General features: G+C 36.5%; 1 protein-coding gene across 1 annotated transcript in view; it reads left to right on the plus strand.

Annotated features, from left to right (window-relative positions):
* Positions 1-23,668, plus strand: part of GABBR2 (gamma-aminobutyric acid type B receptor subunit 2) — a 502,001-nt gene that overhangs the window by 216,986 nt on the left and 261,347 nt on the right. Inside the window, exon 4 of the mRNA XM_075705561.1 lies at positions 16,676-16,777. Coding sequence (XP_075561676.1) covers positions 16,676-16,777 — 102 coding nt within the window. The remainder of the gene's footprint in view (positions 1-16,675; positions 16,778-23,668) is intronic.

The following is a 23,668-nucleotide window of genomic DNA, read 5'->3' on the forward strand; positions in this document are numbered from 1 at the left end:
AATAACAGTAACATTTTATGGAAAAACTGGGTAAGTGTGACCACTAATGGAGCTGCTGGAATAAAAAATGTATTCCAGGGTAAGGTTACAGAGCTGGCATCACATATGAAATTCCTTCGCTGTGTCAGTCATAGGCAAGCTCTTGCAGCAAAGAAGCTGGAGCCAATAGTGCATGAAATGCTGCGGGGTGCTATTAATGTGGTTAATTTTATTAAAAAAACAACCAAACAAACAAAAAACCTTTAAATAGTAGAATATTTACAATACTCTGTAATGAGATGGGGAGTAACCACGAAAATCTTTTGTAACCCACAAAGGTTCACTAGTTTCCTTATGGTGAAGTGCTTAAAAAAGTTGTCAAACTTGAAGATGTTACACATTTTTCTTTTAGAAAAAGACAAGTGTTACAAACTTGCTGACATTTTCTGTGACAACAAGGAGCTGCCCATACCAGGTATTTAAAAAAAAAATCCACACTTAATGTGTCCCTTCAACATGAAGGTGACACTTCATCAATGACTGAGAAAGTCACTGCTTTTCAGAGGAAACTTGTGCTATGGAGAGAGCATTTTGGAAACAGATGTTTGGAAATGTTTTGATTGTTACATGATTTTGTTGCCAAAAATGATGCAAGACAGTCACCTAATAAAAACTGTCATACCTGTACACTTAAAAAACATGGAAACTGAATTTTCTAGCCTGTTTAAAAATCTTCCCAACAAGAGTTTCAGTGGGTTTTGAACCCAGTTGTTAAATATATAAAAATGAAACACCTTCTGATTAGTTTGCAAGAACAACTGATTGCCATCAGGGAAGATGGAAACTTACTGGCTAAAATTCAACAAACACCTTTGCGTAATTCTTAGATGGGACTTAAAAATTAATATCATGGTTTAGTAAGTGTAGCCAGTGATGTACGTCTTCCATTTGCATCTACACATCTTTGTGAAATAGTATTTTCATCTAGCAGCCATTAAAACCAAGTATTGAAATAAACTGGACTTAGAACCAGACCTTCAGATTGCTGTATCACTAAGTGTTAAACCAAGAGTTTAAAAAATAATGAAGGGTATTCAATCACATTGCTTTAGTGAGAGCAAGAAGGGGCCTTTTATACCTCTAATAAATAAAATAATTTTTAAAATATTATTTCATCTTTATCTTATCCTTTTTAATTTCTATTTTTGTTTATGCTTTACAATAAGCATATTACTACAGTAATATACATGTATATACTGTATATATGTATTTAATTTATAAATAAATATGCATACATTGGAGATGCATGCTCAACAATTTTTTACTGATAGGGATGCATGATCAAAACCAGTTTGGAGACCACTGCTGTAGAGCTAGAGCTTGTTAGCTTAGTTCCCTGCTGCATCTCATTGTGGTTACATAGGTTGAAGTTCCTTCTGGTTGCCTAGAAGAGTGAGCAGAGCACATTCATAAATGTCTGAAAAATTCCTTGGAAACACCCACAGTAGACCAGAAACTCCAGCACAATACTTTTTGTCTGTCTTATATAATGAGGTTATTGCTACCTCTTTACACTATTAATAAATCCAAGAAAATCCATTAACCCTTTTTGTCAGAGCGCTAACATGAGAAACTATGTTTATGCGTCATGAATTTTACAGAGGTTCACAGTAAAGGGCTCCACCCTTTACATGATCCAAGTACCTCCTGAATCCAGCATAGCTTCTTTGGGGGAACTTGCTCTGGTTCTGGATACCATTTTTTTCACTAGGATAAACAGCCTTAGTAGAAAGCCCCATTCAATTCCTGTAGGTTCTTTCCACACCATGACACTGTATAAAGTCACTTGTGTGTCACTTTCCCTTGTAAAGCTGAAAATTAATCTATTAAACTCTATTATATAGCAGTTTGGAGAAATGATTGGGAAATAAGAGACGCGCTGCATTATAAGATATTCCCACTTTCTTAATTTCTCTTCTCCTTTAGGACCATACTTAGAAGGATCACATCATCTGGTGACCTAGGGAATCAGGGCAGTGAGAGGGGGGTGAGGAAGAGGGAGGATTCCCCTTCTCCTTTCTCTATTATACCTTTTTAGACCCAAATGTCGGTAGTAACTTTTGTGTTGCTCTTAATTTGATGTGCTCACATAATGTGGAGGAGAATCGTGTTCCATGTCAATGGATTGATATTTAAAACATTTATTCACACAAATTAGTGATGAATGGTCAGTAGAAATGGTGAAATGTCTCCTGTAGAGAGATCATGGTGGTTTCTTAAAAGCTCTCATACCATCTACACTTCTGGCATTTTGGAGTGCTTCTAGTTTTACGGAAATAAGCTTCTTCAGATATTATCCACTAAAATCTCTGAGCACTAAAATTAATAAATAGATGAAAGTTTAAAGAATTATTCAGATTGCAGGATCAACAATTCTAAATTTAAATATGCCTGCACAGCTTTAACATAAATGTTCTTTAAAGAAAAAGAACCTCATCTAAACAAAATGAATGCCTTTCTCCTGACTCCCAGTCCAGTACAGCTTCTTCTTGCCAGAACAGAGTTTGCTTGTATGAGCTACTGGGATTATTCCCTGTGCTTCTAGGTCTCTTTCTTGTTTAAAGGAGGGAGATTAATGTTACAGGATGTTAAAGTTACATCTTTTTTTTAAAAAAAAATCTAAATGGTATTATCTTTTAGACCAATTAAAAACATGTAACAAATGGCATGGAATGTATGTAAAACTCAGAAATGGATAGAAGTTATTTTTAAGGGGATTGTTCAATTCTGGTGAAGTTAAATGCGTAACCCCTAATGACTCCATGTGTATTCTGTCCTCCCTGAGAGAGCTAAAATAAAGCATTACATATGCTTATGAAGGTACAGAACATTTTTTCATGCCAGATTGTTGTTATTTCTTATGGGGATACAGAAGGGTAAGGTCTGATTCCAGGTGTTCTGTGAATTCCAAGCACAATCCGTACTTTTAAAATGAAAAGGTCAGCGACATTAAAAAGTATTAATACACATGGTGAAGGAGATGATTGCCAGTCCATAACAAACAGACATAATTTTTACCACCTGAACTTGCCAACAAGTTGCCCAAAGACACAGAATTAAACTGCTTGCTTAATTTACAGCGTAAAACAATTCAAGTAATACTCAGGGAACCTGAAAGGTCTTGTCTTCTTGTTTCCATACTGAATTAGGGACTTCATCTCAGACAGTATGGATAAACTGCTTATGTTTTTGTTTCATTTTCCATTCATGGATAAAATTGGCTTTACTTTCTTAAACCAAATAGCTTGTATCAATGTGACCCTGAAGAATTCCTCTGTAGTAAAAGAGAACGTGGAGCCAATGAAATGAAAAGATGCCACAGTGGTATTTTTAACTAGCTTGCTGTAAGAAAGAGTGCAACCACAGCAAGGCTGCTTAAGACAATATGCCAAGATGCAGCATAATGCCTGTTCAGAATCCCATTCAGAATAATGTAAAATAATGTGCAGAATTTATTTAGAAAGGACTTGATATAAGATATACTAAGAATTATTGTGATTTAAAAAGCTTCAGGAAAATATATTAGAAGGAAGAAATTTCAGAACATAGAAGTCTGCCAAAGGAGAAGAGAAAGAGCAAGAGCAATTAACAAAGGCGTTAAAGGGTTCAAAAAGATATGTACAAAAGCCAGGGGAAAATGTCTTTTCTAGAAGGACTTTTCACAGGTAACTGGAGAACAGCTTCAGCTGACAATTGAAATATCAGTGGAGGAAGTATGTGAATCAAACTGAGACGCTCAAGTACAATAAATTATCACCACCATATGGTATCCTTCTGAGGATTCTGAAGTAAATAAAGTGTGAAATGACAGTCATACACCACTGTGGGAAATACTGCTGCAAGGTTTTCCCCAATATTAAAAAAAATTTTGATATAGCTTCTGTATTTTCTTTAAACTTGGAAGACCAAGCGATAATCCCCAAACTCTGAAATAATGTTTAATCATCCAGTAGTCCTAGAAAATAGGATGAAAGTGCTCTAATAGAGCCACTACTTTATCTTGCTTTACCTTGCTCTAACTTAGATTAAAAAGTGAATGTAATTTAAAGTTAGCATAGCATATATTAACTGGATTAATTTAACTAGCATGTGTTAACCTTCCAAAAAGAATGTGATTATGGTTTCTGCACAATTTTAAGTTGCTTGGACTTTTTAACAGAAGTGGTTACTCTCCAAAGCCTTCAGCAGAGGACAGTCATGTCTCTCATGATGAATTTGGGAGAATCAGCAATGTAATAGATGATAGCGCCATTATTAGTTCCTAGGGGGAAGGATAGGAGGAGAGAAAGAGATTAGAAGCAAAAATAGCAGTTTAGTCTGTAACTTGCTTCTTCCCAGGTGATAGCAACCACTGTAGCTCACCTTATGACAGAGAGTGCCATCTAAACATCAATTATGTTTTCTGTTGCAGACTTTAAGCAACTTTCTCTCTCAGTCCTTTAAGCAGCCTTGAACTTCAACTTGCCACTACATATAAGGGGCAAGGGGACAACTTCTTGGGCTTCCCTGAAAAGCGCAGTTTGATTTTCTATGAAGTGCATGGCACCTTTTCAAAGTACATTTAAGTAGTTAAGAGTTGATATTGTATGTCTGGTTGTCTTTTATTAGTCTTGAGTTTGCCAGCTTTATTTTTCATTTTATCCTTTTTCCTGAGGCAGTGGGTGGCATTATCATGCTAACTAAATGTTAGATGTCATTAATTTTGCACATGTGATCCAATTCCACTTTGTGTGCCTTTCTGACATTTTCCAGGATTGCTTCTCCTCTTTTGGGTTTGGAAACAGAACAGTAACATCAAGACATTTCTTCAGGAAGCATTCACAGATAGGCAGACTCGAGTGAGGTTTTCTACAACAATTAATAGTTGGCAGATTAATAGTAGGGCAGAATCCAACTACTGCCATCCTTTTCTGGTAGCAGCAGTAGTCAAAGGTGTGTGCATAGCCACCATACAGCTCCTACGTGGCTGTTGCTTCCTTCTGTGGGGACAGCTTTCACAGAAATCAGTGCTTCAATCTTCTTAAGGTTAATGTCTCTTCCTCAAAGAAGCGATTAACAACTCTTTATTGAACAAGTCAACAAACTCTTCATTTTAATTGGCAGATGAGATGGAGGAAACGTGTCGAAGGTGCACCCTTAATTTATTTAAAACCTTAATTTGTATTTTTGGGTGCACTGATGGTCCAAAAACAAAAAGGAAAGGTCATGGATTGTACTGGTTACTTTTACTTTGGCTGGATCATCATGGTATGTGGATCTTCAGCTCTTGCTTAGGGCAAATATTCTGTTGCAGTATGCTTTAAGCCTATATGAAGGGCGTAGACCTTAATATTTTTGTTTTCTGGACTTTTTTTTTCCCAGCCTGCTTGCTCTGGCATAGAAAATCTTACATATGAGTATACTGCTTTAAGAAACAGAAGAGTTTGGAGCTGTTGAAAATGGTTGAACATCTGTTGTCCTATTCTGTTTCTCTATTAAAAATAGTTGTTGATTGTGTATTATCTTCCTGCATATTCTTGTGCTGTCCTGAACAGGAGCTCCATCTTTAGCCAGTCAAATCTGTTTGGTAACTATCAGAATACTAAGGGTGACCTGGTAAGCATCTCCAATTTCTTAACAAGTCCATGTTTTTATCTAAGACCCATCTTCAAGGAAGTATAGTAGTCTTAAGTGGGACAGCACAGTCCATGATGTGGATGCTTGTTTGGTAGTGTCAAGTTATCAAGCACTCATTCTTAAAGCAGTGTTTTGCCTCAAAATTATGTGTTCCACAACTGATGAAAAAACTTTTTAGAGGATTTATTTTTCATACAGTTAAAGGCTGGACCAGCTGCATCATAGAAAGTTTTAACTGTAGCATTAAGTTCTCAATACAGGTTGTCTTCAGTTCTTCATGGTTTCATAACTCCTCAGTTCCTCCAGTACAGATGAGTGAGTGCAAACTCTTGATGCCAATAATTATAGCCAGATTCACACTCCTGCTTTGGAAGGTCTGAGCTGCTGCTGATTTGTTGAGTCCCATAAACAGAGAGGTTGCAAAAGGAAATTGTGTTTCAGAAATTTTTGTGAAATTATTTTTGTTTTCTGCATTATAAAAATTAATAAAGCAGAGATGAGCTGATGCTGAAGCGTTTTGACAGAAAGATCAGATCAGCAGTGCCTGCATGTGCAGAAGGTGGGCATTTGGGTTTGTAAATCAGTTGTTTCTTCAGATAAGAATCCCAGTGATCATAGGAATGGTATCAGTGAGCATCTGAGTATGTAAGACAAAAGAAATTTAATCCGTATGTTATGCTTCTTACTTTAAAGACTCCAAAAGGCTTTACAATTATTTTTGAAAATTAAACATTAGTATAAATTTCAATACATAACACTGTAAAAGTGCATTACTACTTTAGTGTCATGTATCTTCAGTTTAGTTTCTTCTAACTTTCATTTCCAAATGGATTAAAGTTACAGTCCTCAGTACAATGCACTACAAAATTCCAGTCTTAAGAAAACAGAAAAGGCACAATTCAATGCAAGTGAAAAAAAGTCCTTTGAATGTAAACGATACACAATGGAGGAAAAGAAGAAACTATTTTTTTAAAATCTCCTGCTTGCTTGTCTCTGCTCAGTAATATCAGTCCAGGTAACACCTAATTTGGTTCTCTAATGTAGCAGAACCTATTTGGGTCAGAAGAGATAGAAGGTAACTTCTGCATTTTTCCAAATGGAAGGAACATGGGGCTGAAGCATGGTTCATATGGTAAAATTTTCATATCTATTTATATTAGCACTGTTATTCATTGCAACATTATCATGCGATGATCTTATATCCCTGAAGTGATATCTGTTTTTCCCTTTTCATCTGGAAGAGAAAATATAGACTTACAAAATTTAAACTGCAGGGGGTTTTTTTGCAAAGTTAATCTAAACAAAACTGTTTGAAGCAGCACGTGGCCAAATGGAAAGTAAGTTAGTGAAATGCTTTATAAACTGTTCTCTAATTTTAAGCAAACCTGTCCCTCCACTCCTAAAAATCCTGAAGCCCAAATACCCCAGTGTATTGCAATGAGGACAAATATTCCCATAGTTCAGGCATAGAACAGAATTAAATCTTAGCTTGATATTGTTGACCTTTCCGCATTTAGGAAGTCTGAGGAATGTGGATTGCTATTTTGGAGGATTATTGAAATAGTAATAATTTCATATCAGCTGTATTCTCACAGGTATGCTTTCTATAATCTCCCCTTCATCAAAATGTCATCCAATTTTTATGTTAGGTAAATGTTTCTTTAGTTTCCTACTGAGGCTTGTATTCATAGTTTCCAGTTGATAACAACACTTACTCCTGGATACAGAGATTTTCATAAATGTTGACATAGTCCCCTGAGTCTGATGCAATTAAACCATTAATAAATAACTACAGCTTCAGTACAGCAACGGAGTGCATGACAAAACTTCAAACTTGGCCCAGGTTATCTGAACGAAAAAATCCCAGATAGCTAAAACTTCCAAGCTTTTCACAAAACCCGTGGTTTACACAAACCTCCTCTACCAGCCAAGAAATAGAAGAACCTGTGTGTTCTCCCTCGGCTGTTGGGTGGTCAGGCTGAGAAAGGATGCAGGGAAGTAGCCCACTCCTCTGACCTTGTTCTGAGAACATTTTATGAAGGAAAGGGATCTCTGGGGTTTCTAAGTTTAGGTGGATGCTACCGGCACTGGAAGACCATTTTAAGGCAGGCTTAGATTTTGAGACCTGGGATTCAGCTACAGTTCAGCTGTCTGTAACTGTCTGTATCTGAGAGTCATCTAAGCTCCATTTCTCGTTAACAGAGATAAGAGAGAGGCTCTTCCAGGGTGCAATTCATCTCACCTGTTTTAGACATCTATTTATGGATGAGATGACTCGTTCCTTAGAAATGCCCATTTTTCTTAACTTTGGCAATGTCTGTGTAACACCTTTCCTAGTTAGTGTTGGAATAAAAAATGTTTCATCCATCATGGATGGAGAGACTGTAAATGTGTAAATGTTACTATTGCTTTAATTCTGATTAATCAAGGAGGATTTTACATAAAGACACTTCCTTTTGTAATTATAAATCATAGCTCTTTTGGCACTGATAACGTTTTCTTAAACAATATTTAATTATCATTCCTGTTGCTTTGTTTGAATTATCCCGCTCAATGAATTTTGCTCAGAATTGTTTTAGTAAATGGTCTCTTTCTGAGTGATAAATGTGTTTGAAATGCATGCATATGTAAGAATTACTAATGAGTGCTATACGTTGTCCACCTGTAATAACATAATTAGAAGTTGACTCCCTAATTTTGGTTCAGTAATCAAACAGTCTATTTCCTACATGAAAACTACTACAGAAGTGTTTTTGAGGGTTGTGTAATAGTGTGTGCTTCAAAAGAAATTTGTGATAGTTTTCTAAGCTGTGATTTATTCTTTTTTCTGTGATAGCATGAGACTTTGCATCATGTTCTCTTCTTATTTCCTAATCTAGACCAAATTCACTAATGTAAAGCAGATTTACTATGTATTTTAAGTAGTTTTTAAAAGATTTACCTCTCAAGTTTTTTTTTTGTCTAAACACATACTCTAAAGCTTGTGAAGTTTTATTTGTCAAAAGATCCAGATATATTCTCTATGTTGCATTCTATGTTCTAATTACACTCCAGACATAATAATATGGAGTGCCTTCATTTGTCTGCCTCTACATTCCCTCCAAGATAGTGTTGAGTATTTCAGCACTCCTAGTTACTTGGATGCTTGCACTAACTTTCAGTAGTCCTATTACATTCACTTGCTTTAATAGACAAGAATTTCTAATTTCTTGCTTAATTATTTGTGCTTCTGGCATTGGTTTACAAATGATTAAATAATCTATTCTCAATATGGCCCTATTGACTTTCATAATACTGGCATGAAAATTACTGTTGTATAATATTACAACCTCCGGACCCTTTGCTTTTGTTCTGCTATTTCTAAGAGTCAAGTCTGACAAACTTGTAGAAGAGTGATTGTCCTATTTATCTGGAAGCCACCAGAACCACATTGCCTTCAGTTTTGTAGAGGTTATCTCGCACTGAAGGAACCAGAAGTAGATTTTGTGTATATTTTCTTCAGTTTTGTTCATCAGCACCCCTGAAATCTTCATGTGAACTGGTGTTATTTCTTATAGTATACATCATTAACTTTCAATCCTTGCCTACTGTCTTCGGGATACTTTCTGGCTTTTCAATATATTATGCATTTTTTTCCCATAAGGAATGTACCTCGCTACTGAGTTGGGTGTTTACTTGTCTTAGTGTCCAGATTTATTGAAGAGAGTTTATTTCTTCAGACTGCTCAAAGTCCTGCTGAACTTATTGTGCAGGTCCTTAACATGCTTGTAGATTAAGTGGAACTTAATCTGTTCATACTTTGTCATAGTGCAGATCCCTGTTTCTTTTTCCTAGCTAAATTTTTATTTCATTGTAATATGCTGGCATCTTTGAATACCTGATACCAAGTGATCCACCTCTTGATAGATGGATTGACTTTATCTTTTTGTTTCAGAGAAATCACCTTCTAACTCAAACTGTTTGTAAGTCACTTTAAAGACCCCTAATAAACATCCTCCCAACCACAAGAACCCTAAATTCCTATTAATTCTTTTTACCCACAACTATTAGGTTTAACATCAGAGTTCTTTATTATGTTTAGCTTCTATCACCAAAAAACACGAGAAGGAATTTTTTCTACTTTAGAAAATTAGAACATTTTATATGTGACTTTATAAATGTTTATGTTTGAATAGGTGTGATCTGTGTGGTAGTCATGCATATGTAGGTTTTCTGTGAAGTCATATTTACCATGTTGACATTCTGTGCAGAAAGGAGGAAAATTAACATTGTTTAACTGGAAGATGTAGTTATATACATAAAAAATAAAACAATACAATACCCTATTTTTGTTCTGTTACTGTTAGTATCGTTATTATTACTCTAGCCCAAAACAGTCAGTCTGAAACACTCAGGCACTTCTTGCAGGCAAGGGTTATATTGATTGCATTTGCTTCCAGGTTAGATCCGTGTGCTAGAGTCCTACTTCAATCAAAAAAGTCACATTTTTCTTGAAAGCCCATACTGACAGTTTTCCCAAGTAAAAGTCCAGTATTCAAGGGTTCTTTCTTCACTTCCTCTCACCCTGAAAACCACATACAATACGTGATTTTTTTAAAACATCTGATTTCTATTGAGCAAAAAAGGAAATCCAAAGCATTTCTGATTTTATTTCTCCTTTACACAACAAGATATATTTAATTTTTAATTTTCCTGTAAGTGAAACTCTTTCCTAATACCTAAAACTATATTTTACTTTTTCCTTTTGGTTTATCTATGCTTTATCTTTTATTTTGTGTTGTCTCTCTGCTGAAAATAAAGTTCTACTTCCTCCTTCATTTTTGTAATCCCAAGTGATGTGCATATCAATGAAGGTATACCTCCGTTTTATTCTATATCTAAGGGCAATGACGAGTATCAGTATTTAATATTGCACAATTTATCTTCTCCAGATACAGTATTTCTTGAAAGTAAGTTTCACTCAATGCTTCTAAGCCTCTGAATGTGAGCAATTCATTTGTTTCATTGGAACGAAAATAGGGATAATTATGTTTGCTTGTAATTCTCATATGTGGTGAGATCTCTCTGTCTTTAACTAATCCCAGAAACTGTAATCTGTCCTTTGCAATTACTCACAATTTACGTTTTGTCCATGCAATGAGGAAATATTTTTTTTCCTATAATTCGTGCATTTGTTTTGTACACATATGTTTATATCTATGTACTGAAACTCCTACACTACATTTTAAAGTACACAGTATAAATCTCGGCAGCAGGAAATCTTAGTAAAAAATCTGACTGTATAATCCATCTGGTCTGACCAGTTCTCATTCATTAGGAGTCTCTTATGATCAACATCTGGTAGGATTAGACAGCCCTGAACAACAAGGATTTAGCTTGAAGTACTTACATGCAGCTTTAGTAAATCAAAAGGTCATCGGAAATATCTGTTAAAAACAAAGTAGCATGATTAATCTAGAAATTGTTAAATTTATTTTGTAACTGGCCAAGTTAGGATTAAATGAGCTAACTGTGCCTTTAAAAGTATGATCTGAAACGTAGTTTGAACTGTCAATCAGTGGAGACCCCTGAATCCAAAGTATCATAATTAGATTGACAATTCATCAGGAATATTGCCTTTCTTTACTATTTTCCTGGGTAAAAAGGGATAAAATTGGCTTGATAAAAATGAAATGTTGTGGTCAAATGGATGCTAGCTATCTACTATTGGTGAGCGGGCGCTCGCACTAATAATCCCACTGAAGCGAGCGATATCTGTTCACCTAAACCAAAATCACTATGCGTGCAACTTTTGTGTGGTAGGGGATCATTTATAGATTGTATGCAGAGAATCAGCATATGCAGTTCATATAGGAAGTAAAAAACATGCCATTGACCGAAGGTCAGTGTCAGGACCCTGGGAGTACCTAACGCCCTTTCTGACGCTGACCAGCCCCCGAGGCTTCCACCCTTCCTCCTGTCCACGGCCCAGGACCCTGCTTCAGCTCAGCCCGGCAGCGTCGGTCCCTGCCCCGGCGATGCTGTGGGAGTGCTGGTCTCTCTCTCCATCACGGCCATGCCTGGCATGGACCTTGTTGGTTTGGACTCATTTTCTGGCTTGTCCTCAGACCTGTCTTGTCAGTACGGACCTGCCCAGCAGTCACGGGACTGTGCCTGACCCTGGTTATTCTCACCAGACCTGATCGTGTCCCTGACTCGTGGATGGACTTCCAAGCTTTATCCTGGACCTGTCATATCGCTGTGAGCTTGCCTGCAGGTCTAGCCCCATGGCTGAAACTGGCTGTTTTCCCTGAGCCTGTCTGGCTCCCCTCCCTGGGGTGCTGGCTGGGGAGGTCATGTCATGACAAGGCACTCATGTCCTTGTTCCTTAGGGAGCAGCTGGCACATGCCACTCCCCAAAATTTGCTTCCTTTCCTTAAACCTAAATCCACCCTTCCTGATACAGACCACAAGAGTGTTGTAATTTTGTCCCATCTAGATTAATTTTTTTTTTTCTTTACAGCCCATTTAGTCATTCTGTCTGCTCTCAATTTGCTCAAGATTAAAAAAATTAATTTCTTCCTTGGCAATACAAGTTCTTGGCTCCTGAAACCCCCTGTATTTCTTCCTTCACAGGTGCAGGGTCAGGGACTTTGTTGTTTGCCTCTCAAACATCACTGAATTTGATACAACAGCTATGAGGTAGGCAAGTAATGCTGTCATCCACTTCACAGAAAAAGGATACAGCCAGACTTGGTAGTAAGCTTTAAAATCTTATTTAGGTCACATGAGCTGTATCACAGAGCAGCTCTGGCAGAATGAGGGATAAAAGACAGTTCTCTTGCGTCCCGTCCATTGCCAAACCACAAGGGCCATCCTTTTCTTTCTGCAAATGCATCCCTTACACATGATATAACCACTTCATTTTCTGGAGCTTGCTGCTGGGTAAACATATTTACAACCCAGTAATTTTTGAAGTTGACCACATGTAACTCTGCTAAGTATGTAGCATGGTGAAATACTGATTTCATCCATCTTTCTACACAGAGCAGTGTAAAAGTGCTCTTTTTTTCCTGTGAGTGAAGGATGAGGGTCTCTAAGCAGTGGTTTGTGAAACCTTCCAGTTTTGTTGATGATCAGGTCTGGTAGTCCCTGTTTTGGGAAAATTAAATGGTGGTGTCTTTAAAGTGTGTAAAATTTATATAAACAGACATAGAGACACAGCCTTCATTAAATTGTTAACAAGGGGCTAAAACCTCATGGAATTATACTACTTCTGTATTGCAAGTTAGTGCAAGATTTTCTTAGGAACTGCAGATCACCACCAGTTTCTTCCAGTTGAAATTATCCTATTCTACACAATGAAGAAGGAGAAGTATAGTATTTTACAATTTTCTTTGCTCAGAGTTGGTGGAATGAAATTGCTGAGCTCTGAAACTGCTTGTACTGCTGGTGATATGCTTTCCAGGACTGCAAGCATCTGCTAAAACAAAACATGCAACATTTTATATTCTGAATTTCACAAATTTAATCACAAAATTGCAACATTTGCTACAGGAATTGTCAGCTCTACAACTGGAGGTGAGGCCTTGCAAATTCTGACGTTGGACCCAAATCCAGATCAGAAGATTCTGTAGTTAAAATTATTTGAAAGAAGTGAAGAGCTGCTGTAGGAATCAAAATGCAAGTTTCAATTCTGTGAGATATTTAGAATATTTAGAAAGAAAGAAAAGAACCTGAGGATGGTGACAAAAAAGTATGGAAATAGGAATCAAAGACTGGAAAATGTAGTGGAAATACCCCCCCTCCCCGGACCAAGCATAAGATGAGATTTGTCAGACTAGTGGTCATAGCATTGAAAGGGGAAAAAAAGCATTAAGTCGTCTAGAAAAATAATGTAAACCTTGTAAATTCTTAAAAAGCTCCTAATATCTTGTTGTGATAATGGGAAAGAAACACCTTTCTTTTGGCAAAATCTCCAAAACAGATGCATCTGAAAAACATCCAATATCTGATTGTGGCATTAAAGAGAAAAAGTTTCTAACTTCTCTGGCACCAAATCTAGTAAATTATGTCTTTTGGGAGGTTAATCAGTAGTTCAAAGAAAAGTCTAAGAGCTCTGAAAGCTACAAAATAGTGGACTTCTAGCATATGGAGCAGGGGGGTGTCAAAGAAATTTCTCAGTGGCTGAATTTAAATAATTGTTGCTCAGGAAAAAAACAATATGCAATTGAATACCTCAATTGCAAAGTTCTAAAGGGAAGGAATCACAGCAAGTCAGTAGACAGTCTCAAGTCTAATCAAATGTCGGCTTTGTGCTTTCCACTGAAGCCTATGTATAAGTGTTAGTCTATTCTAATAATATTTAATGTGTATTTTTAATAATTTTTCTCATGTTAATAATGGTTTAATTTGACTAAAATGTGTTTGGTGAATCAGCTGTTTTCTACTCAGATCAGCTGAGTAATGTTAATCTAGTCTCTCTGAGATTAAAAGAATGACTAGAAAGGGCTTCAGAAAAAAATCAAGAAAATATCAGAAAAGCAAACCTGCAACTAAAAAATTTCTTGTTTTACAGAAGGCGTCAGGACAGTATGGGGTAGAAGCATATGACAAGTTGTATGCCTTTGGAACGTACAGTTCTGTTAGCTAAGGAAAATTTTACTTTTGCCAAGTAACATGATAGTTTTAGTGAACTTTTATACTAGGTAGAAGGATTTTGGACATTAGCTAAACTATGATCAAGAGAGGTCTATTTTCTTTTCTTATCATCAAAGGTTTATTTCAGAAAAGCAATTTTTCTTTGTATCAAGAAAGACCTGTATCATAAGGAGCAGTTAATGGCATTGCTGGAGCTAAAATATCAATCATATCAAATTCATTTTACTAGTATACTAGCAGAAAAAGGAGTCGCTACCGATCACTTTTTGTCAGTGAATACATTTTCACAGAATGTGCTTAAAAACTGGTTATAACATCACAAAAGGATGAAGGATATAACTCAGATCTTGGTGGACTGACCATTCTGACTGTTGCTTCTGTAAAATAAAATAATTTTTAATATAAAAATTACCTATGTGTCCACTTGTTTTAATCATTGTAAAAGGTGGTAATGTAAAAATATGTCTTAGTGGTTTTAAAGCATGGCTAAAAGGGATAAGATGAAGCAGAGTCCATGAAATAAGTAATTAAGGCAGCCAGTGTAGTAATGATCTTCAGGAAATACTTCACCAGTCAACCAAGAAACTTGGCAAAACCAACTTAAAGGGATCAGCAAGGAGGTGGAATGTTGTTTGAGGATCAATTAATGCAATTTCTACATTGCAGAAATCAGATTATCCTTCTTTGTCATGAAGAAATTTGCAAAAGCACAAAGACAGTTTTAACATTCCTCTTTTTTACCAAAAACTATGTTACTATCTAACAGTTCAACAGCATACTGAAAAAAAACAAATTAGTTGCAAGGTAAACATAAAAGCATGAAATACACTCAGCAGAACAACTAACATGCACAGATTGGGAGGATACTCACAAACATATATTAAAGAAAGGCTGGAGGATTAGTGAAGAGATGAGTTTGTCTTGAAAGCAAAGCTGCCAGCAGAACTCAGAAGTCTCACCTGTGACCTTTCATGTCTCAGTGCATCCCCTTGCTTTTGCTGTATACTTAGGCACGAGTGTGACAGACTTTCAGCCCAGGAAATTTAGCAATATCTGGGTCTTATTTTTGCATGGATAAAATGTCTTCTCATTAGACAAACATTATGGTTATTTCAATTAAAATGAAGTTCCTGCTCCTGAGGGGCAGATACCACTTTCTCTTCTTTACTTGACCGTGTCACTATATATCAAATATTTTCAGATTGTTTTGAATTGACTGTGCTTCTCTCAAGGACGACAAGGAAAAGGAGAGTTAGGAGGGAAATTTAAAATGCGTAATTCCAGTGACCAATAGAGAGGGTCATTGGAAAGTATCTGCATATGATTTATACACTTCTAAATTTTCCTGTTTAATATTATGTAGATTTCTCTTCCACGTATTGTACTTTCTCTCTTTGCATTTGAGATACCTGTTTTACACTGTGATTTGTTTCTCCTATTTCTGATATAACAAACAAATAAAAAAGGCAATCAGTGCGAAAAATACGATCATAATTTTATTAAATTAACTTTGGAGTGCCGCTCTCTTCATTTCAGTCTGTAACCACGTTATCTCCAGCTAAAATTATTTTTGCCCATCTATTAGGAATAGCAATGTGAAACTGTGCTTTTGCAGTCATGTGGCTGGAGGAAAAGCAGCAGTGGTTAAGAAAACCACAGAAAACCTTGAAGTAGTTATATGGAAAAACCCCTAAATCTGTAAACCAGATTGCTTTGTATGTTATCTGGCTTCTTGTGCTATTAGGCAGTTCAAAGAGGACAGGATCTTGCCACTAAAAAAAGGGGTGAGAAAATCTGTTGATAGATGGTTGCTTGTGTCACCTTTAAGCAAATCACACCGCTTGCTGCCCCATGCAGTGAGATGCATGCTCTAAGAAAGGGGGAGAGCACAGAGGAGTTCATTAAGCTTTACCAGTCCCTAACTGACGTAAGCTAATCTCCACTGATTCATGCTAGGACCCGCTGACAGTGGTTTCAAATCTGCCCTCAGCACTGAGAATATTTAAGAGTTTCCTTGATGAGTCTTTTCCCTTTGTACAGTCTCAAACATCGCTTTGGCTGCAAGAAAGCTTTTGGTGGACTTAACACCACTGGAAATACACAAAAATTGTCCATCCCCATGATATAAAGTGGGAGCCCACTGTGAACTTTTTGTCACGCATAGTAAAGCTCTTTACATAGTACACCGCGTTGATAGTGGATTATGATGGTAAAAGAATAGTGTCTTGATCAGATTTTAGGCAAAATGGAAAAAAACCCTGTGGGGGCATATATCATCGTTGAGATCATTGCTTGTCATTATAGTGATAAATATAGTCCATCTGCTTCCTCCTCACTGAGTCTCAGTTCACTTGTTCGCCTTTTTCTCAACTTTTGGCAGGTGAGGAATGATCTGACTCGCGTCCTGTATGGTGAAGACATTGAAATTTCAGATACTGAGAGTTTCTCCAATGATCCTTGCACGAGTGTAAAGAAGCTTAAGGTATGTGCTGCTATTTGAGGAATAAAGAGAAAGTGATGATTATGTCATGGCATTTGATTTATTTTTTTTTTCCTACAAAGAAGGCTAATAAAACAAAATTTACATAAGAATGATATACTACGACATTCCATTGCATAGTAAGGTTAACAAATGGCATTTTGAGGGCCTAATCCTGCTTAAGTCAATGAATATCCATGCATATAGTAAATATTTTTATAGCTTCTGACAAGGACACAAAGTAAAGCAAGTTGTTGCTGACTTAATGTTTGTACCTAAAGCACCAGTCTTAGTGATATACATGTGGAAGCTCTTAAGGTTTGGAACCAGAACCCTTTTAAGGTAAATTATCATGTAGCAAAAGCATTGAGCATCTTTCCATTAGCTTCATTACACATTTTAGATTTAATTCTTTGCTTATAAACATCTGCATTATTTCATATGAATCACAGGAGGAAAAAAAAGGAAAAATAAATTTGATAGCAGAATAATTTACCATCCTTTTCTTATTATAATGATTTATTAGGTTCCTGGCATCTCATAAAATTAAAACTATATTTTACCATTACCATGCAGTGCAACTAACAATAAACTAGACATAGGAGATATGAATCTTAAACAGCATATGAACACAAAAAAATGATTGAACAACAAAAGCAAGCACTTTTAAATAGTGAAGATCAAATTGTTGCTGGCATCAAACATGTATGACACACAATCAAAGCCACAATCCTGCAAATACTTAAATGTGTGTAAAACAGGTTTAAATAAACTGAATAGTATTAAAGAACTAAAATTAAAGCAAGGATATCGACCTGTATAAGACCAGGCCACTACTGAAGCTAACTGGAAGAGGTCTCGAGTATGGTAAACTAAGTGTGCTTTCTTATTCCCTTAGACATGCAAGCCTGAATGTTTAAAGTATAAATAGGTAAAGATTACATTTATAGGAAACATTTGTGTCTGTCCAGTCTAAGCCAGTTTGCATTTCCTATCTGGGGTTGAAAAGACTCCAGTATGTGTTACCAGTAAAGTCCACATTTTTGACAAGGTCTTTAACCCCTGGCATCAGAAAACTAACGATTCTGAAGGCAGAGCTATTTAAACCAATGGATGATGTAGTAACTAGAAAAAATGCATATAAGCATATATATTTAGGCTGAAGGTTAGAGGAAGCAATGAGATTCTAGCCTTCCTGTATGTCAACAACACGCTGTTTGTTTTATAGGGAAGACTGGAAGACTCTATCAAGCAACATATTAAAGTTAACTCTTGATTTCTTCTTCAAAACAAATTACTACAACAATAAATAAGCAATTATCTAGACAATCACTTATTCTTGACAGGAAGATAGGGTTACTTGTCCTTAGGTACATATGTCAGGCACAACTTGGCTATCCCATTCTGAAAATGTTCACTCCTTTCTTCAAGATGTAAACCTAATACAGATAAACTGGTATCTGCTTACTGTACTTGTGATTAAAATGGACATAAAATACCTTTTCTTTTCATAAACATATTTGAAATTAATGAAATTAATGATTATGCAATACAAAATAGAAATATCTGGTATGATTTGCAGAAATATGTGTTCTATATTTTTCCCAGCAACACCTTAACTTTTACTATGTTGACTCCAACCTCTTTGAATCACAGTTGGAAAGTCAATTTAGGCTTAAGGATACCTTTAAAATTCATTTTTGTGTTCAGAGAAAGGGATGTTTGAGGATATGCATTTGTACATCAACTTAAATGTTTAAAAATTCTAAACATGCACAGGCAAATTGTATGAGCAATAACACTTCTGCTTCCAACTTTCTTGTATCTTGCACGTAGGACAAAAAAATTGCAGTATATGAATTCCAATCCAATGAAACCATTTCCATCTGATTTCCCAAATACCATAGGTATTTTGGATACTGACCAAACAGGAGCTCTCATTCTAACAGTCAAGTTAATTAAATTTTAAAATTTTGGGCCAGGAACAGGTTTGGACACAGCCTCAATCTCAGTGAGTTACATGCACATTAACATAGACATCAGCAAGTTTTGCCAGCGTGTTATGATGGTGGGAGGTGACATCCTTCACGATCAATCATTCCATCGCTAATGTTGGAGGCTCATCTATAGTTCTTCAAGTGGACATTCAGGCATTCAGAAGGCAGAACATGTGGATACCTCTATCGACAAAGCTACCCAGCTTTGAGTAGATTTATTGATAACATCTTGACTGTCAGATACATGGTAGAGAATATGACAGAGTATCTGAGCTCTTCAATTTAGATATTTCATAAAGAGCCTGCCAAGACATTGACTTTTCCTGGCAGATGAGATATTGTAGCAATCCTTCTCTGGAAAGCTGTGTAATACAACATTGTGGTGTTATTCATTAGAAATGAGACAGATTAAAATCTGACCACAGAAGGAACGCTCTGCAGGCAGAAAAAGAAATAGCTGCCTGTTCCAGCATAATGTGCATCACTCAAACTCTGAAAAGGCTAAAGAGTGCCTCATATCTGAGGCTATTAGAAATGGCAGTGGAGGAGACAAGTTGTTCTTCGTCCCTCAGTGGAGCATCTTAGATGTCTTGATCCTCACTGTCTTCAGGGTTTATACTACTCAGCTGCCAGTAGTACCAAAGACACTTTATATTTAGTGGATGAATAATATCCTCACCTATAAGAAAGAAAGAAGGGAGCAAGAGAGTCATTAATTTTTGAGGCTGTGCTATAGTCTCCATTTGTAAAACATGCTTTTGTGGAGACTCCACCACAACTGTGGGTGAATGAAATGTAATTGTTCTTAATTTTCTTGTTTCAACTTTGGTCCATATGGGAACATATGTATTGCTTACTGAGGGGCAAAGTTTAAATGCTGATATTGCTACTCTAATCTCTAAGAAGAGTAAATATGACAGCTCACCATCTGGCAAATGGTCTAAACATTGGTCTCTTTATGTAAGTGCAGTTTTGGGAGTTGCCTTCCCCCAGGATGTTTTTAATCATCTCATAGATCGCCTGCCTAGTTCCATGAATTAAAAACTCTTCTGTCAAATACGCTTTAGCTCCATGCAAGCAATTTACAACTCTATGAGAAAGAAAGAGTACTTGAGACTCGCTGGGATCCAGTGGGTGACTTCTTTGATCCCTACAAGAGAGTTACACTGTCTTAACTTGCATCAGTCCCATGAGGGTTGATATAAAGGAGTAGTATTTCCTTGCCAGGAAATCATACTGGTTGATAGTCAGTTAACAGTGTGACTGAAGAGGGAAAAAAAATTATGCTCCAGTAAGTGTCTGATGTTATCTCTTTGCATGAGACTATAATATGGACATATACCCTGACCTGCGAGCACTGAAATGAACCCAGCTCTGATAAACTTCAGTGCAGAATTCACTATCAATCCAGATAAAATCTCTGCAAGGGATTTGAGCTACGTCCAGTTGCATGAATTTGAAGCTTCAGTGTCTTTTTTGTAGGAACAGAGCCAGCAGACCCAAGCCTGGCATCAAACGTAAATGGATCTACGCTTATTTACCATCTTGAATGCAATTCTTCAGGAACGAATATGGGAAAAATGTGGAGGGGGATGCAAAAAACAGAGTTGGAGAGAAAGAGGCTTGCTGAGGAGTGTGTCATTGCACAGAGGAAAAATGTGATGCATGGAAGAAAAGCTATTGTACAAACTTTGCTAAACTTGTTCCTTCTACATGTGTTCTAATGTACAATTCTTTGGTTACATGACTGCATACTAAATTTTCCACTCTTTTTAACTGCAAGCCATAAAACCCCAGGCACTGCATCTCACAGCATTGTATTGATATCTGCATGGTTTTAAACAGGAGGAATCTGTTAAGATTTCCCATACATGACTAACCAACTAGAACTATATATTATGTTCTTCATGATGCAACTTTATGAAGCTGGACAAAGAAAAAGATATTCAGCCATATATTCACTGCCAGCTTGACCCTGTGATCCCATACTCTTTACTTAACCCAGCAACATCCCTGTCTCATTCTGAATCTTCATCCCAGTCTGAAGCTCCTTGCTTACCCAATGCTATGTTCTGCTTCTGATTTCTCATCTCCCACTGAGTACCTTTGTCTAGATTATTGTTCCATTTTCTTCTGGGCTTACTTTCTGAGATTGCAGTTGTCCTAACAGCAATTATTTGTCAAGCTTCCTATTTGCCGTACTCTTGTCCCAATTCTTCCTCTCAAGCTCCTTATTCAATACTGGTCTCAATCTACTGCTACCTCCCCAGCTTTTTGCTCCATCTTTGCCTAAAAAGTGTAAGTACTCAGTACCCACACTCCTTATTGGGTCTGTCTCTCCACCCCATGTGCCTTTTTTTCTCTCACTGGATCCTACCTCCAGTCACTTTATTTACTGACTTTCAGCATGACCTTCTTGGATCCATCTCTGGCCAGTACTGAGCATATGTGGATTGTGATTTTCCCCACCCCTCAAAGGGTTAACATCTGGACAATTGTGGGGGAGAACTGGGGATTCATATTTCTGTCAGAAAAACCTTCTTTTTCTTAGTATATTGCACATAAAAAGACATGGAAAAGAACATTATTAAGGTTATAACTTTTAACTCTTTGGGGAAAAATCAATTCAAGTTTCTTTTGTTGTAGTCTTCAACGGCATAATACTTTAAATGGAGGACTCATGACTTATTCTTTAATAGCTGGTAATAGAACCTTTCTTTTGATCTTCTTCAGTCAGTTCGTTGTTGGATACCATCCAAATCTTTTAGTGAAAACAGTCATGTTAATGTCCTTACTGTACTGAGTGCTTCAAAAACAGTAATTTATGTGTTAATATGGAAACTCATTAATTTAGGCAAAGGAACATTTGGGTATTGCATCTTGACTCAATCATACATTCCAAGGATGACAGAACATCATGGATTGTCAAGTTCTAGAGCCATAGCTGATCTTCGAACTTGGGCCGTGAAGCTTTCTAGTTGAGCATCAGGGATTCTCAAGAATTTGGTTCAGATGTGATTCTCACACTTTGCAGTTTTCCTGGTCTGTCATTGGAAGGTCAGCTCGTGCTGGAAGTGGTCATTCCTGCCTGACAGAAAATCCAGCTTCCCTGAAATCCTTAGTCAGATAATGAGATGGTCAGGTATTCAGAGCTGGGATCTGCTGACAGCTGGACAAATCGGCAAATACACCCATTTGCTTGGGTGCCTGAACAAAAGAAGAGTATGTTTGAAAATAGGATTGACTGCCAATATTAGAATGGGTGCTCTGCTATGCCTTGTGTGAAAAACATTTTCAAGATGAGTTTCTTGAGTGCCTGTTTTCTTGCGTGCCTGTAGACAAAAGGAATTGTAGAGCTACCTATTCATGTGTCTCAATGTGCAATATTTAGGTCTGAGTGCTATTGCCAAACTAATTGCACAGTGATATTACATAAGACAATCCTTGCAGACATTAAGGTTATTGAAGTGGAATAGGATATTTCTGGGGAAAAAATAGAATGAACTATACAGTTCTTGTAGTGCTTTACAGTAAAAAAATAGTCACTGTGGGAAGTGTACTCTGGTTTATGGGATAATCAGATGGAAGTAATGTCTTAAGGCATGGTACCGCATACCACAAGCACTACACCTTCAGTTTGAACGTCACCGCATAGCCAGTGGTCAGCGTTCTGCACGTGCATTGTAGAGTTACTCTCTACACCTTGCCTACAGTCTCTGGCGCTCTAAAAGTATGAGGATGCACATGTTCTGTTTTTTTAAAATTGGTTCTCATCATGTTGTAATATAAAAAGGAATTTATTCTATTTTAAGTTTAATAATTGAGTGCTGTGTCATTTATTTTTTAACCAAACTTTGCTACTCTTTTTTCAAATATTAAATCTGCATTTTTATGTCAGAGAGGTCAAGCGATTCAGTCAGAGTTCCAAGAGTGACCAAAATTATTTTTAAAATGTGAAAAATAGAAATAATGGATGAGGGGATTTTTTTCTGCATAATTCATAAATCTATTTATTGCCCTTACAAAAACTGTAATACTGTTGCTGTAATTTGTGTAATTTGTTTAGTTTCATGTGACCTTGTTAGATTTGTTTAAAAAGAATCTAATCCGCTTCAGTAAGATTTACATTACTTTATCAATCTGTGGCTAAATATAAAAATAAAGAGAAGCAGGCTTACTGAAAATGCACAGGTTCAGAATGAGCAAAGCACATTACGTTCTTTCTGACTTTAACCATTCTAAGAGAGTTACTAATTTCATGCATTTAATTGCAGAAGCATTCTAGTATCTTTTTGCGCTGTCCATCATAATATTTTCTGCTGAAAAGGTAATAAACATTAAAATTATCTAAACTGAAAATCTTTGATAAATGGATTTAATTAAATCTGAAATGCTTTTCGCCACTGAAATTCACACTGAATCATCTGTTTCTTTTTCCCTTGGAGAGGTAAAGAGCTATTAGTAATTCTAACCAAGTGTTTTATAAAAGAAATGAAAAATTAGATTTGCTCAGGCTTTTGCTGAGAACTCAGCTTTTGTGTGAAATAAAAGGTAATATTAAGTCATAAAAAGCTATCTGCTCTGTTTTATACTTGTTAACAGCAATTTTTCACATGAGAAGAAAGCTAGCCCAGTTCCTGAAGAAATATTTTCCTGTGTATGCTCCTGAATTTAGGAATATTTTCTTAACATATTTCTAAGTATGAAAGTAAAATGATCTCTTTTGACTTCAGTCATAGATTCTTAAAGTGTGATTTTTTTTTTTTTAATGTGTGGAGGTGGGAGGGAAGAGGAGAGCAGGGATTGACAATGTGTTATAGTGACTGTAGAGAAGATGTTGTATGAGTAAAACCTTTAAAAATTACTAAAGTGGGCACAGTATCAAGGCATTTTATCT

The sequence above is a fragment of the Pelecanus crispus genome, chromosome 2, assembly GCF_030463565.1.
Source record: "Pelecanus crispus isolate bPelCri1 chromosome 2, bPelCri1.pri, whole genome shotgun sequence".
In the NCBI taxonomy this organism is placed as follows: domain Eukaryota; kingdom Metazoa; phylum Chordata; class Aves; order Pelecaniformes; family Pelecanidae; genus Pelecanus; species Pelecanus crispus.